At 45.8% G+C, this 17,673-nt stretch overlaps 1 protein-coding gene across 1 annotated transcript; it reads left to right on the top strand.

Moving 5' to 3' along the window:
* The first annotated feature begins 789 nt into the window (after positions 1–789).
* LOC311128695 (uncharacterized protein) lies at positions 790–17,451 on the top strand. The gene is made up of 9 exons (XM_084160926.1): positions 790–813; positions 1,044–1,115; positions 14,213–14,526; positions 14,595–14,690; positions 14,792–14,853; positions 15,066–15,104; positions 15,241–15,418; positions 16,931–17,038; positions 17,155–17,451. Exons 5-9 carry the CDS (start codon positions 14,843–14,845, stop codon positions 17,257–17,259), a joined length of 441 nt encoding a protein of 146 aa, XP_084017052.1. The 5' UTR covers positions 790–813; positions 1,044–1,115; positions 14,213–14,526; positions 14,595–14,690; positions 14,792–14,842; the 3' UTR covers positions 17,260–17,451.
* Positions 17,452–17,673: the final 222 nt, after the last annotated feature.

Here is a 17,673-nt window from a genome sequence, read left to right as displayed (position 1 = left end):
TTGCCATTATGAAAATCGAATTCAACAATGCCAATAATGTTTTCAATTCGACGTTTGCTTTCAAAAGCAGCTCAAACATAGAACATGTAAGAATGAACTATAACCATTGAATTCTACAGTGCAACAATACAGTGAGTTATAGGTAAATAATGCATGCTCTAGAATGCTCTTCAAGCCAATAAGAAACCAGTATTCAACAATGCCATGGTATAATTAAGCAATAAGGCACGAGGGGGTGTGGTATATGGCCAATATACCAAGGCTAAGGGATGTTCTTATGCGCAATGCAACGCGGAGTGCCTGGATACAGCCCTTAGCCATAGTATATTGGCCATATACCACTAACCCCCCAAGGTGCCTTACTGCTATTATAAACTGGTTACCAATGTAATTAGAGCAGTAAAAATATATGTTTTGTCATACCTGTGGTATACGGTCTGATATACCACGTCTGTCAGCCAATCAGCATTCAGGGCTCGAACCACCCAGTTTATAATTAAGCCATAAGGCCCGAGGGGGTGTGGTTGTATGTGGCCAATATACCACAGATATTTCACTGATTGTATAAATGTGAAGCATCCGCTTGGCGTTTCCACTCACAACCAAATATGGTAGTGAGAGGGAGCCACTGGCCGGTGTAACAGGGTTGGTTATGTTTCCACTTGCCTCTAAAGAAATGTGTATTTAATGTTCACGGACTCTTATTGGTTGGTTCAATTCCGATGACAATAAGGCGTGTTGTTATTGGCCCCGCTTGCAGATAGGGAGATCGCGAACGTCAGGTCTCCCAAGTATGAAAATGTGATGCAAGGGGTAGGTCACGTTCTGAATACTGTATTCTATGTTTATATTTTACAATGTGTACAAGTTTGCTGTACATTCCTGATTTATACATGTGTGGGTATATGGTACCTGTTAGGGATTGAGGGGATTTCTGGGATGTGCTTTGGTAGATGACTGCTGTATATAAGTGTGTTTGTTAGCATGCACCGATTTAATGGTCACATAAGCTCACTGCTAACACAGTTGTTTTCATGCTACAGATTTTACCATCAACTGCCATCAACATCATTAAGCCCTGCACAAGTAACGTGCTGTTTCCTATTTACTAACAGGTATTTACACGTTATATTTTGTATTGTATTTTTGTATTTTGTTTATGCCCCAGTATGAAAATGTGATGCAAGGGATTTTACCATCGACAGCCATCAACATCATTAAGCCCTGCACAACTAACATGCTGTTTCCTATTTAATAACAGATAATAAATAACGATCAACTGGGACCACTGGCTGGGGTTATTTCTTTGAACTAAACACAACGCAAGGAGAGTACGATTAACATCTGTTACACCGGCAGTGGGAGTAGATGGATTTTGGCCGACATTCTGCAAATGTTCTCATCGACTAAACATTTGATGTCAAAACAGTTTTCGGTTCCCAAGACCAGAATATGTTATAAACAGAGTGGACTAAGTTTTGTAGACTTTACCCTTTGCAAAAATCGCATTGTTTAGAAGGACTGAAAAGGCGAATTGAGTTATTGCACATGTGCACTTCACAGAGGACGCGTTCCCTAACGGAAATATGCAGATGCATGCTAGAACACGCCAATAGGATCTCGCTAGCTCGTGCTTGGCTCTGCCCACCTCCTTGCTTGTTCTGCCCACTATGACTAATATGTTCCCATTGGAAACGACAGGATGTGGTCTTGGTTTAGTCTTAAAAATCTTTGAATATACTGTACCACCGCTAAGGGCTGTTCTTAGGCACGACGCAATGCCCTCCGTGCAGACCCTTAACCTGACATTTTTAGTTCCATAAGCTTTCAAAATATAGAACAAGTCCATCGTTTCGCTTTCCCTTAATGCTAGAGGCAAGTTACAACGTAAGTTTATTTTTCACCTTCAAAACATTGTACGATAACATATAGTTGACATGTGGTGAATTCGGTTAACATTCAACCCATCTAAAAACATGTCAGATCTAACAAACGTGAAATAAGGGCTATAAAATGCTACCTAGCTAGTTAGCTAACTTGTGACCAGCAGCAGGGAGATCTCAAACTCTAGGTGGCATTCTACCTTCTCCCTACAGTTTCAGCCATTAGCTTCGCCCATGACTACCTCATGTGAACTACAATCCCAACGCTGTATTTTAACATTTAGAAACGTCAATAATCATCACTTGCGATATGGCTTTCGAAACATATGGCCCTTATCTTTCATTAGCGAGAAAGAATCCTTCAAATAAAAAGATACACTTACATTTCAGTCATTTAGCAGACGCTCTTATCCAGAGCGACTTACAGTTAGTGAGTGCATACATTTTCATACTGGCCCCCCATGGGAAATGAACCCACAACCCTGGCGTTGCAAGCGCCATGCTCTACCAACTGAGCTACAGGGGACTATACTGTAGCAGTTCTGCACAGATCCATACAGCTACGGGTGCCTACACCCGACAAAACTACACTTCCCGAGTTACCAAAGATTATGGATATACTGACAAGATACATGTCTCTCCACCCTAACAATGGGAGTCGTTGTCCACAAAGCGGAACGGCAGGCTGTCTAGCTCCCGCCGATCCTTTCTTTGGATTGGTGGATACATCTCATTATTGCAATCCTTTAAAAAATATTTGATGAGGGTTGTTGACAAATGCTATGCTACTAGCCTGATATCATGAATATGCATAGCCATATCGAGACAACTCCGAAATAAAGTGTTTTTTTATCAATGTTGCCGGGATGTCACGTGTCCTACTAATATCAGTACACTCGTAACAACTTAAGCATTACGAAACTTCTATTCAATCAAATAAACCTCACATAGCAAATAAGTAATTCATTTTTTTGTTGACATTCGAGACACTCATTGACCTCCATATAAAAAGTCCTTGCTTGGTGGGCAAAATGAAAAAAAGCCACCTGGTGGAGGGAGACAGATTTTCCGCCAAATTGGGCCTCTCTTCCTCTTCCTCTCTGGAGTTACGCTTACACACAGGTGTTCGGAGCATGCTAGATAGCTAACTAGCACAGGTGGTCGCCTCTTGTATTCCGTAAACAAGCTCTGTAACCATGGAGATATGGCCGTGTGGGAACACTAACCCTAACCCTATCAAGGTGTGTGTCAATTTGACCCCCCCAAAAAAAGTAGTATTATTTTCTCGCTTATATGCGATTCATGTTAACTTTCAGACCGAGCGTCAGGGCTCTTAACACAAAGCCCACCGTAAAGAAGATACTTTCGTCAATAGGCGCTAAAGCAGTTAGCGTCAATGAATGGGGTAGGTCGAGGATAGAGGGAACAATGAATGGAGCCAAAAACCAGCAAATCCTTGACGAGAACCTGCTTCAGAATGCAAACGACCTTAGACTTGGGCGAATATTTAAGTTCCAGCAGGACAATGACCCCAAGCATACAGCCAAAGCAACACGGGAATTGATTCAGAACAAGAATGTGAATGTTATTGAGTGGCCCAGCCAAAGCCCAGACTTGAATCCCATTGAAAATCTGTGGAAAGACTTGAAGATTGCTGTTCACCGCCGCTCTCCATCTAATTTAACAGAGCTTGAAAAAATCTGCAATGAAGAATGGAAGAAAATCTCAAAATCCAGATGTGCAAAGCTGATACAGACATACCCAAGATGACTCAAAGCTGTAATCTGCTTCTATAAAGTATTGACTCAGGGGTGTGAATACTTATGTAAATGAGATATTTCTGTATTTCATTTTGTCCTTTTTTTTATTGGCAAAACTTGTAACGTTTTCACTTTTTCATTATGGGGTATTGTGTGTAAAAAATAATTTGATAAATTTGGAGTTCAGGCTGTAACACAACAAAATGTGGAATAAGTCAAGGGGTATGAATACTTTCTGAAGGCACTCAATTATTATATACTGTATTGGTCCTCTGTAGCTCAATTGTGGTCCTCTGTAGCTCAATTGGTAGAGCATGGCGCTTGTAACGCCAGGGTAGTGGGTTCGATCCCCAGGACCACCCATACGTAAAAATGTTTGCACGCATGACTGTAAGTCGCTTTGGATAAAAGCGTCTGCTAAATGACATATTATTATATTATTATTATTACCTCACCTAGGAGGGCCTCACCCTGCTGTACTACTCAATAGTCGCCAATAGATGGAAGCAGAGTACAGCAGAGCGCCCTGCAGAGTCCCCCACTGCTGTAAAAGTGAGCAGTGAGAGCCAAGAACCTCCCACGGGGACCAGGGAGAGAAAGGGAGAAAAACAGTCCAGACTCCAGACCTAAAAAAACATCCTCAGCCTCAAAAGCATGTCTCATAGCCAGCTGGTAGCCTGCCCTTTCTTGGGCTGCTGTTCCCACAGGGAGGGTGTGTGTGTGTGAGTATGCGTGAGAGCGAGTTAGACCTTCAGTCTTCAGCGCTGGTTAATGACTTGCTCAGTGATATTCTGAAATAGGTAAGATGAGGGTTTTCAAGTTAATACAAGTTTGGGGTTTTATGAGTCTGTCAGTATATTACAGAGCCTTTTTTATACTTAAAAAAAATACAGAGCCATGTACAGTGCATTCGGAAAGTATTCAGACCCCTTCACTTTTTCCACATTTTGTTACGTTATAGCCTTATTCTAAAATTGATTAAATAAAAAAAAAGAATTCTCATCAATCTACACAATAATGACAAAGCCAAAACAGGTTTTTAAAAATAAAAACATAAATACTTTATTTACATAAGTATTCAGACCCTTTGCTATGAGACTCGAAATTGAGCTCAGGTGCATCCTGTTTCCATTGATTGTCACACCCTGACTCAGGGGACTCTTATATGTTGAGTCAGGGTGTGTTATTCTATGTTGTGTATATCTATGTTGCAGTCTAGGTGTTGTATATCTATGTTTGGCCGGGTGTGATTCCCAATCAGAGACAGGTGTCACTCGTTGTCTCTGATTGGGGATCATACTTAGGCAGCCTATTGGCACTAGTTAGTTGTGGGATCTTGTTTAGGCTAGTTTTGTGTTCAGCCTTTGGACTTCACGTTTCGTTTGGTTTGTTGTTTTGTCGTGTGTTTATCATTTAAATAAACATGCACGCATTTCACACTGCGCCTTGGTCTGACCCGTCCTTAAACGAACGTGACAGAAGATCCCACCAAACAAGGACCAAGCAGCGTGCCCAGAAGGAGCAAACGCCTGGGATTCAACAGGAGGTAACATTAGTAGATGTCCTCCTCGGTTGGGGGAGAATTACAGAGGAGGAGGCCGTCCGTTATCGGGAGGCGATGAAGGAGAGTGTAGCTGATAAAGGATCCTGGGTGAAGGAGGAAGCCCGGGCAGGAGAGGAGAAACGGCGCCAACAGTGCCGACAACGGAGACCCGAGAGGCAACCCCAATAATTCTTTTGGGGGGGCACACGGGGTGGACGACAAGGCAGCAGGAGGCCGTGAAAGGGCGGATCTGCAGGTTAAGACAGGAGGCCACCATGTTACGGGGGCTGTTAGCTCAGAGGGAGCAGGAGTTAGCCGGTCAGTTACAGGAGGCTCAAAGGGTGAAGGAAATAGTGGAGGCACGGAGAGAGGAGCTGGTTAGGCAGCAGAAGGAGCGGGGGTTAATAAAGGAACCCAGTCCTGCTCCTCGCACCAAGCCAGTGGTGCGTGTCGCCAGTCCGGTCCGGCCCGTTCCTGCTCCTCGCACCAAGCCAGTGGTGCGTGTTCCCAGTCCGGCCCGGCCTGTTCCTCCTCCCCGCACCAAGCCAGTGGTGCGTGTTCCCAGTCCGGCCCGGCCCGTTCCTGCTCCTCGCACCAAGCCAGTGGTGCGTGTTCCTAGTCCGGTCCGGCCCGTCCCTGCTCCTCGCACCAGACCAGTGGTGCGTGTGTCCAGTCCGGCAGCTGCTCCACTCCGGAGGCAGAGCAGTCCGCTCCACCGGTGCCTGATCCAGCTCCGGTCAGCTGCTCCACTCTGGAGCCAGAGCAGTCCGCTCCACCGGGGTCTAGTCCAGCTCCGGTCAGCGGCTCCACTCCGGAGCCAGAGCAGGCCGCTCCACCGGTGCCCAGTCCAGCTCCGGTCAGCAGGCTCCACTCCGGAGCCAGAGCAGTCCGCTCCAACTGTGCCCAGTCCAGCTCCGGTCAGCGGCTCCAGTCCGGAGCCTGAGTAGTCCGCTCCACCGGCGTCCGGTCCAGCTCCGGTCAGCGGTTCTAGTCCAGACCCAGACGTCAGCCCCTCTCCAGGTTCGGGGTCTCCCACACCAGGGTCCAGACAGGGCTTGGAGTATCGTGGGAGGAAGGAGAGGGGAAGCAGCGCGCCGAGGTCCAGACCAGACCAGGGGCGCAACAGGGAGGCGGAGAGTATGTGGTCGTCACGCCCGGAGCCGGATCCGCCTCCGAGGCGGAGTGCCCACCCGGCCCCTACTCTGTTAGGTAAAGGTTGTGCGGTCGGAGTCCGCACCTTTGGGGGAGGGTACTGTCACGCCCTGACTCAGGGGACTCTTATATGTTGAGTCAGGGTGTGTTATTCTATGTTGTGTATATCTATGTTGCAGTCTAGGTGTTGTATATCTATGTTTGGCCGGGTGTGATTCCCAATCAGAGACAGGTGTCGCTCGTTGTCTCTGATTGGGGATCATACTTAGGCAGCCTATTGGCACTAGTTCGTTGTGGGATCTTGTTCCGTGTTTAGGCTAGTTTTGTGTTCAACCTTTGGAAGTTTGGTTTGGTTTGTTGTTTTGTGTTGTGTTTATTCGTTGTAAATAAACATGTATGCATATCACGCTGCGCCTTGGTCTGACCCGTCCTTAAACGAACGTGACATTGATCAACCTTGAGATGTTTCTACAACTTCATTGGAGTCCACCTGTGGTAAATTCAATTGATTGGACATGAATTGGAAAGGCACACACCTGTCAATATAAGGTCCCACAGTTGACAGTGCATGTCAGAGCAAAAACCAAGCCATGAGGTCGAAGGAATTGTCCGTAGAGCTCCGAGACAGGATTATGTTGAGGCGCAGATCTGGGGAAGGGTACCAAAAAATGTCTGCAGCATTGATGGTCCCCAAAAACACAGTGACCTCCATCATTCTTAAATGGAAGAAGTTTGGAACCACCAAGAGTCTTCTGAGAGCTGGCCGCCCGGCCAATCTGAGAAATCGGGGGAGAAGGGCTGACAAAGTAGGTAGACTAGCAACATAGAAAGAAGATTTCTGTGAAGTGTGCAGTGCTCTACATCCATGCATTGTGCTGTGCTGTGCTCTAGGGAGTCAGTGAAAAGTGTTTTTCCTTAGTGCAGTTCGTCCCTGTGCTTCCCAGACCTGTTCTGAGCTATGTTACAATACACACTGCTCTGTCTCTCTGCTTTTAGGTATGCATTAGCTAGCTCCGATCTGTGAGGACCTGAGAGTTAAAGTGTGGTGAGAGAGGGAGAGAGAAGCCCTTTGGTCTGCTTTCCCAGGCTGTCCGTCAGGAAGGCTGGATGTTTTACACCATGACCACCGTGTTGCCCTTTCCTGGGGAAATCCGAGACAAACAGATAGCGGTGGGGAGAGGGGAACAAGAACACTCGGCCTGGGAAGGAGGGAGACGGAGGGGGGGGTCGGAGCCGACACAGCATAAAAGAGAGAGAGAGAGAAAGAGACAGAGAGAGAGAGGCAGGAGCATTTGGGAATGTTTAGGAACATACCCGGCCTATACCTCCCCTTGTCTCCATTTTGTAAACAGGCCTTTTTTTAACTCACCCCAGCCGTCCAAAAATGTGCCCTGTCCTCTCAGTTCTCAGTGGGTATTATGGCTTTAAATCAAACCAAAAGCTAAGCAGAACTAGTCCAAAACTCAGTCAGTAACCCTCAACAACTGCTGTTAATCCTATCCCATCTCACTCTTTTGAGTTAATGATAACCCAGCTATTCTTAGCAACGATACAAACATTAAGGTGTAGTGACACACATTGTGAAGGAGTGGTTAGTGTAGGAATAGGCTAATGTGTGTGTATGTTATTTGTTCAGTTTGCCATGCGTAAGGACTTAGGAGGTTAGGTATATCTAGTGTGTGTGAAAATGGGGGGAAAAGGAAAGTGATAAACACAATAGGATGGGTGGGTTGCTCTAATGCTCCAATGGATTGGGTGAAGGATTAGGCTGGTAACCCCATAGCCATTGACAGGTTGGGGTGAGAGGTCAGTAGGGGGCCGTGTAACCCCATATCACCTGTGTGACCTCCAGGTGCTGACCCCATGGCACTGAGAGAACAACTCTTTGTCCTCTGGACCAGAAAAGAGCTGGAGGCGGTGAGAAAGAGCTGTAATTACAGTGTGTCTCTGTCATCAACTTCACAGTCAGGCCCTGTGTGGAGGCTGGTGACTTGAAAAATTGAGGAGGATGGGAGACCCACGGTATAGCCGCGGACAGCATGGAGACGACAAAGCATGTTTCAAAAATCGTCAAAGACAAGTTAGTTTAACCTAAAATATTTAATAAAGACATTTATAGTAAAATATTATGGGGAATGGGAATGAGAGGGCTACACAGCAGTGATTGAATACGGGTATGAGGCATGAGTTGAGGTGTTCAGAGGCTTGACTTAAGTGCAGGAAAGGGTTCTGAATATGAAGCTGAAGGTTCGAGTTGCCAAACGTCAGCCTCGAAACCTTAATGACTTGGAGAAGATCTGCAAAGAGGAGTGGAACGAAATCCCTCCTGAGATGTGTGCAAACCTGGTGGCCAACTACAAGAAACGTCTGACCTTTGTGATTGCCAACAAGGGTTTTGCCACCAAGTACTAAGTTGTTTTGCAGAGGGGTCAAATACTTATTTCCCTCATTAAAATGCAAATCAATTTATAATTTATAATATAATTTTATATTTTGACATGGATATAGCGTCTGCTAAATGACGAAAATGTAAAATGTAAAATGAATGCATTTGACACCTTGTAGTCCATGCCCAGACAAATTGAGGGTGTTCTGAGGTCAAAAGGGAGTGCAACTCATTATTAGGATGGTGTTCCTAATGTTTTCTACACTCAGTGTATACAAGGTTTACATACAAAATTATGGTCCCATGTCCATCGGTTCAGTTCTTATAGCCCTGGTGTGATGTGGTGTCATCTAGTGGTGTAGCGTGGCTGACTTTGAATGCAGCAACTCTGGAGTCAATCCGACTAATAGTTCATGAGAAGAAGATTAAGTATTTTTAGTTACACAGATCAGAATTGGATCAGAGGCTAACATTGGAATAATATTCAAATCTATTTTTAATGTATAAAAAAGCCTACATGTCAAAGTTTAGGTGATATGCATATTGGCTACAGCCTCCTGTACAAACATGATACTGACATGAGGAAGGCGCCAAAAGGCATGTGGGAGACTCCCCAAACATATTTAAAGAAGGTACTCTGGTTGAGCTTTTTGGCCATCAAAGATAACACTATGTCTGGCGCAAACCCAACACCTCTCATCACCCCGAGAACTCCATCCACACAGTGAAGCATGGTGGTGGCAGCATCATGCTGTGGGGATGTTTTTCATCGGCAGAGACAGGGAAACTGGTCAGAATTGAAGGAATGATGGATGGCACTAAATACAGGGAAATTATTGAGGGAAACCTCTTTCAGTCTTCCAGAGATTTGAGACTGGGACGGAGGTTCACCTTCCAGCAGGACAATGACCCTAAGCATACTGCTAAAGCAACACTCGAGTGGTTTAAGGGGAAACATTTATATGTCTTGGAATGGCCTAGTCAAAGCTCAGACCTCAATCCAATTGAGAATCTGTGGTATGACTTAAAGATTGCTGTACACCAGCGGAACCCATCCAACTTGAAGGAGCTGGAGCAGTTTTGCCTTGAAGAATGGGCAAAAATCCCAGTGGCTAGATGTGCCAAGCTTATAGAGACATACCCCAAGAGACTTTTAGCTGTAATTGCTGCAAAAGGTGGTATTGACTTTGGGGGGGGTGAATAGTTATGCATGCTCAAGTTTTCTGTTTTGTTGTCTTATTTCTTGTTTGTTTCACAATACAAAATATTTAGCATCTTCAAAGTGGTAGGCATGTTGTGTAAATCAAATGATTCAAACCCCCAAAAAAGCCATTTTAATTCCAGGTTGTAAGGCAACAAAATAGGAAAGATGCCAAGGGGGGTGAATACTTTCGCAAGCCACTGTGCTGGAGCCGACCCCCACGACGTCGCGAGTCCAGGAGGGATCTGAAAGCATAGGCAGGGCTTCCCTCAATGTCCAGGGGAGGTGGAGAATTGACGTGGGGGACGGCATCAGCCAGGGGACCAGGAACCACCGGGCTGAGGAGGGAAACGTGAAAAGAGGGTGAGATCCGGTAGTTAGGGGGAAGCTGTAATCGGTATGTTACCTCATTGACCCTCCAGATGACTTTGAATGGCCCCACAAACCGAGGGCTCAGCTTCCAGCAGGGCATGCGGAGCGGGAGGTTCCTGGTGGAGAGCCAGGCGTGATCACCAGGATGGAACACAGGAGCCTCACTGCGGTGGAGATCCGCTTGCTCCTTTTGGCTGCGGATGGCACGTTGGAGCCTCACGTGGGCAGTGTTCCAAACTTCCTCGGCACGCCGGAACCACTTGTCCACTGCAGGGGCATCGGTCTGGTTCGGGGTCCACGGGGCCGGGTGGTACCCCAGGACACACTCGCCACGAAGAAGAAACCTGACGATGCAGGGGAGGTGGATGGGCGGATGAAACCATGTTGGAGAGCCTCCTGGATGTATTCCTCCATAGCCTTGGTTTCAGCCACCGACAGGGGGTAGATGCGGCTGCACGGAGGCGGCGAGTCTGTTAGCTGGTCAATGGCACAGTCCCAGGGGCGATGAGGAGGGAGACAGGTGGCGTGGGTCTTGGAGAAAACCTCCCGGAGATGCTGGTAAACCTCCAGGATGTCGGCCTGGAGGGCAACCACAGGACTCTCAACCGACGTGGAACCACAGGGTAAGGAAACGCAGGTCTTACGACATCTGGTTTCCCAGGCCGTGATCTCCATCCTCGACCAGGAGATGGTGGGGTCGTGGCGTTGGAGCCACGGGAGGCCGAGGATGACTTTATGTACGGGTGCCTGGATGATGATGAGGAAGAGAAGGTTTTCTTGGTGCTGAGGTCCCACGGTAATGGTGAGTGGTGCTGTGATATGTGTAATTGTTCCAGATCCCAGTGGTCGGTTATCCAGCGCTTGAACCAGAAACGGAGAGGAGAGCGGGTATGTTGCTATGTTCAGGGAGGAGGCAAGGACCTGGTCAATAAAATTCCCCGTGGCACCGGAGTCAACTAGAGCTGTAGAAACACCACATGAAGGACAGCCAGCTAGTGAAATCGGTACTAAAAACTAAAAAGGGCTTGGTGGAGAGTGATGATGGAATACTCACACCTACCCCAGGAGATGGATGATCACGGGGCCGTCCCTCTGCTCTAGTGGCTCCCGGGTTGGGAAGTAGCGGACACCGTTGAAGCTGGTGCCCCTCTTGACCACAATAGGGACAGAGCCCCAGCTGTCTCCGACGCCGTCGCTCAGCCGCGGGGAGGCGTGTGGCCCCTACCTCCATGGGTTCAGACTGACTCAGATCGGTCAACGAAAGAGGGAGAGAGGCGATGGGAGTGCTGACGCTCCCGAAGGAGGTTATCCAGACGGATGGCCATCGCGATGAGTGCGTCCAATGAGAGGGTGTCGTCTCGGCATGCCAACTCCGTCTGGAGTTAATGTCAAGCCCTGCTCTAGGTCAAACGGCATGACGGATATGAGGGTTTAAGTGAGCCTGCTTATAACAGTGCCCCGTATAGGCCAATCGGTGCCATTAATCTTGACTCATGGCCTTTAGTTTCAGTGCCAAATTAGAAGAAAAGTTACCAATCTGTGCTTCAGTTATTTGACCATGTCAATAAAAAATTAATTCAGAGAACAGTTTCGCTGTGAACTCCTAATAAATTGCACTAACTAGACATAAAAATAAAGTTCTAAAACCAAGAAAACAATACATAATCTTGGTAACTTTTTTTCTCCTGTAGTTTGAAGAAACTAATTTGAATGGAATAATATATATTTTGTAATGCTCCACTACCACTATTCACTATCTCAATCTATCCAACAATGTCACCAACTCACCAAGCTTCTAAATTACACATGCATAGTATGAAGTTAATTCACTGATCCTTTGATTGGATGGACAACATGTCTGTTCGTACTGCAAAAGCTTTGATTGGTTAGAGGACGTCCTCCGGAAGTTGTCATAATTACCATGTAGGTCTATGGAAGGGGGTGAGGAGCACAAGCCTCCTAGGTTTTCTATTGAAGTCAATGTAGCCAGAGGAGGATGGAAAAAAACTGTCCTCATCTTCCAGCATCCATTAGAGGACCTGCTGTGTTTGCTGGAAGGCAGGCAGAAGAGCAAGGCTACCACCATGGGCCACAGCATCCTTATGGAGTTTGAACGCTGGAGACTGACCAACCCAATGTCAGTCTCAGTAAAGTAAAATGAAATAAAGTAAACTCAAAATATTTTTCTGTCAACAAGTAAAAAGGGTGCTAGGAAGGTACCAAAAATCAATCACGTAAAAATGAAAAAAAAACTCACACTGTTACACGCACTGATGAAGGCGGCATGGCGCAACACATACCTCAAACTGTTACACGCACTGAGGAAGGTGGCATGGCGCAACACATACCTCACACTGTTACACGCACTGAGGAAGGTGGCATGGCGCAACACATACCTCACACTGTTACACGCACTGAGGAAGGAGGCATGGCGCAACACATACCTCACACTGTTACACACACTGAGGAAGGTGGCATGGCGCAACACATACCTCACACTGTTACCCGCACTGAAGAAGGTGCAGGCCGAAACGTATGCGTGTGGTTTATTAAGACATGTTGCTATTATGAGTGTGAAATGGCTAGCTAGTTAGCGGTGTGCGCTAGTAGCGTTTCAATCGGTGACGTCACTCGCTCTGAGACCATGCATTAGTTGTTTCCCTTGCTCCTCAAAGACCACAGCTTTTGTGGAGTGATAGGTAACGATGCTTCAAGGGTGACTGTTGTCGATGTGTGCAGAGGGTCCCTGGTTCAAGCCCAGGTTGGGGTGAGGAAAGGGACGGAAGCAATACTGTTACACCACTAAACCAAAATTGGTTCTGTGAATGTTCCCAGAACATTCGTTAGGTTGTGGCAAATGTTCTTATAGCACAAAAACTGGCTAGTTGTGCTGATGATTATTCAATATTTGTATAAATCATTCGCCTGATGTTGCAAGAACGTTCCCAGAACACATTTAATCTGTTCTTTACCTGGAAACCTAATGAGAATGTTTGAGGAATGTTCTGTAGTGGTTGTTACAGATGTTGTGCACAACAGGATATTTAATGTAATTCTTCAGGATATTTAATTGAAAACATTTTCTGACGCAAAACTTTTTTTTTGGGGGGGGGGGATGTTATTATCCTAATGTTAGATAAAACCCTAACTAGAACTTCATGGGAATCTTGGCTAATGTTCTGGGAATGTTCCCGGATTGCTGGGTGGTGACAATAAAAATAAACACAAAGTTGTACGTGCAAATCGCCCACCCCCAGGTGACTCTCCAGACCGTCCCGGAGGCCTCTGAACTGGGGCTGCACCACCGCGCCCTCAGCCTCCACATGGACCCTCTCATAGACATCTACCAGCTAGGGAATTGAGACCGGAGCATCCTGAGGCTGCATATCATCAGACAGCAGGCTCTCAACTGCTACAGGGCGGTTTTCGTCCACGTTCACTCTCCTCGATTACCTTTGACCTTTTTCAAAAGGAGGCGAGAGAGGACGGAGGAGAGAGGAGGCAGGAATAGGGCCATTAGAGCCCCTCTCTGTCCTCTCCCAGTGAGTGCTGTGCTCCTGTGAAAGCCCACAGTGCTGTTTTCCTGTGTCCTCTATTACTTGTGAGAGAACATCTGTGCAGCTTTTCTAGGCCTTTGAACACTGTCAAGACCGTGTCAGTATACTGTTCTGTTCATCATGATATGGCCTCCCTGTCAATGTGCTCTTGAGCAAGGCACTTAACCCTACTTGCTCCTGTAAGTCGCTCTGGACAAGGTTGTCTACTAAAATGTAAATGTGTGTGCATTTGTGTGTGGTATTGGATGGAAATCAAATGGATCAACATGCTTGAGTCAGACAAAGCTATGTTAGATGAATGTCATATACTTCATGTTTTGAGTAAAGTAATGTTGTATTAAATGTTGTTGTTTTTCAGGCAGCGCTTCTAAGCCGAATGAAGTGGATATGGAGGAGGTGAGAGTTTCAGTGTTATCAAAATATAATGTGTGTGTGTCTATTGTGCGAGTTTGTGTGTCTGTGTGTGTGTGTGTGTGAGTGTGTGTGTGTGTGTGTCTGTGTGTATGTGAGTGAGTGAGTGTGTGAGTGTGTGTGTGTTGCATATGTGATCCTGCAGGACAAGCTGCCTATGGCTGAGTCATTTGTGAGGGGCCATCCTAAACTGGAGGAATGCATGGTCAGACTGCTAGACTCCGGGTGCCAGCCTGACTATAGCATAGCACAAATACGCAGGTATAGTTTGTGTGTGTGTGTCTGTTACGTTTGTTCTGTTGTTTATGATTCCTTGTGCTTCACTGCAGGCAGTTCCCTCTCCAAACATCAAACTGACCAAATCCAGCCTAAGATGCTCAGCAAACAAGTGCTTCGACTGCTGGAGAAATTCAACATCGACCCTGGTGTGTGTGTGTGACTGTGTGTTCTGATAGTTCCCATGTGTAATACTGATCATCAGTGTGCCTGCTCAACATTTTCAATGGTTTAATTTTTCACTTTGCAGCGCTGTGTCCCAATTCAGTGTAGAAGCGTAAATCGGACTCTGCGTTTCCTCATGTATAAAAGGTTTGTGGATGTAAGCAGGCTGGGGCCTTCAATACGATACATTTTACTTTGACATTCTAGTCATTTAGCAGGCTTTCTTATGCAAAGCCACTTGCAATCAGTGCATTCAAATAAAGTAGGTAAAACCACAATAGTTTTTTTGGTAATGTTTCCTTTTGATCCTCTGCTTTCCTTCCCATTCACGTTGTCTTCCCACCCCCTCTGTCTTTCAGAAAGGCATGTCTGGGGAGAACTGGGGTGACCACGTACAGGTACGTTTAAAAACATTTATAAACTTTTACAAGCATTTCAAATGTTTTATTCATGAAAGTCATTAAGTGTTACCCTCAGTATCTCAGTCATTAGTTGATTGATTGTATGTGTTCAAATATTGACGAATATGGTCAGTCTAAAGTGGCAGACGATCCAGAGCTGCAGATTCAGTTGGTGGAGCTGGTGGTCAAATATGGTGGGATGGTCAACGCTGCCCAGTGATCACTACTCTACGGTCTCCCCAAAGACAGGATCCCGTTTGGGGTGTGGGACAATGGAGGGGCTGCAGCGCTGCAGAGATGTGGTTATACAGGTACAACGGACCATAGAAGTAGAATGATCCACCTATGTTGACTTCAATGGGAATGTCCATTCTAGTCATTCTAAATTATTTCTATGCAACTGACCAATGTCTTCACTGGCTGGCTTGTGTAACCTTGTAGATGTAAAGATGATAATAATACAGTAGTAAACATTATTCAAATAGCACCTTTCATTCTTACCGCCCTGTCAGTGCTCTATGTACAATCACCTATGAAATATAATAAGGCAAGAAAACAGTACTGATAAGCAACACTGACCTTACTGACTTGCATGTATTGTTTTGTATTGCACTGTTGGAGCTACGAACATAATCATTTCACATAACATCTGCAAAATATGTGTATGCGACCAATAACATTTGATTTGATTTGAATACACCCCAGGTCTGATGTCTATCTGTCTGTCCATCTGTCTGTCATTCCTTCTGGTCACATGGCCCCAGTTCTCTGAGGAACATCTCAACGTGCACCAACGGGTACAGTACACTTGGTTCAGCTGCACTTATAGTGACCAATAAAATGTGATTTGATTTGATTTTATATAGATTGTCTGACACAATGGAACAATGAAATACTCAAAAAAGTGCAAATCCTGCCCATATAGCACTCCAGGCAGGCTTAATGAAACGTTCAAAGATCTATATTTATATTCACCAACGGGTACAGTACACTTGGTTCAGCTGCACTTATAGTGTCTTAGTCTAACCCTAATCCTGTCCCTAGAGGGGCTTTTACATACTGTATTACATTTACTTTTTAGTCATTCAATCAAATTAAATCAAATTTTATTTGTCACATACTAGTGTTTAGCAGATGTTATTGCGGGTGTAGCGAAATGCTTGTGCTTCTAGCTCCGACAGTGCATTAATATCTAACAAGTAATATCTAACAATTTCACAACATATACCCAATACACACAAATCTAAGTAAGGAATGGAATTTAAGAATATATACATATATGGACAAGCAATGACAGAGCGGTATGGACAAAGATACAGTAGAATATTATAGAATACAGTATATACATATGAGATGAGTAATGCAAGATATGTAAACATTATTAAAGTGACTAGTGTTCCATTTCTTAAAGTGGCCAGTGATTTCAATAGGCAGCAGCAGCCTCTAATCTGCTAGTGATGGCTATTTAACAGTCTGATGGCCTTGAGATAGAAGCTGTTTTTCATTCTCTTGGTCCCGGCTTTGACCAGTCTCAGCTCTTATCCAGAGCGACTTACAGTTAGTGCATTCATCTTAAGATAGCTAATAGGTGGGACAACCACATATCACAGCCGTAGAAAGTACATTTTTCCTCAATAAAGTAGCTATCAGCAAAGTCAGAGCTAGTTAAAAAAAAAAAAGTCAAGTACGAGTATTAGTTCGCAAAAAGGCATTTTTGGGGGAGGGAGGGGTCGGGGCGAGGATGGGTGCGAGGGGGGGTGCTCTGGGATTATTTAAGATACTCTTTGAAGAGGTTGGGTTTCAGATGTTTTCTGCTGTCCTAGCTTCAGGGAGAAGCTGGTTCCACCATTGGGGTGCCAGGACAGAAGAGCTTGGACTGGGTTGAGTGGGAGCTGCCCTCCCGTAGGTGCGGGAGGGCCAAGAGACCAGAGGTGGCAGAACGTATTTACTTTGGGGTCATAAGATTAAGTTAAAATGGGCCCTATTATTACCAATGTTATCACAATATTCTAAACATTGACCTGTATCCTATGTGTGTGATCCCCAGATCCAGCATAGTGCTAGCAGTCGTGGTAACAGCGGGCAACCTCGTAGGGTGCTGGTTGGGGAGGGCCCAACAGAGAAGGGTCTCAGTCTACTGGTCCAGCGGTGATGGAATAGCTGTGTAACTGGGAGAGACGACCACTGAGGATGAGTCAGCTACGATAAGGCAGTTATATACACACACTCATGCAGGCACACACACACACACACTAGCTCTGCTACGCAGGTACACAAGTAGGCACGCACACACACACCAACTGGGAGAGATGACTGCTCCGGACCAGCCAGCCCCGCTACGCAGGTGAGCAGCCTGTTGTCATCTTTAGTATTCTCTCAGTGCTGGAGAATGTGAGAAGAATTCCTGAAAAGGCCAATAAAGTGAACTGTAGCCTTGTTCCGATGTCCATAATTACTATCATACCTCTTAGAATGCATGCCCAATACAGTTTATGACCTCATACTTCAGTAGTATGCTAGTGTGGACACTGAAACGCTGTCTGTCTCTGACGAGATAGAGAGATAA

This window comes from Coregonus lavaretus (assembly GCF_964263955.1).
Source record: "Coregonus lavaretus genome assembly, chromosome: 4".
Classification (NCBI taxonomy): domain Eukaryota; kingdom Metazoa; phylum Chordata; class Actinopteri; order Salmoniformes; family Salmonidae; genus Coregonus; species Coregonus lavaretus.
The sequence above is the reverse complement of the archived record's forward strand: the minus strand, read 5'-3'. Positions and strand labels throughout refer to the sequence as shown.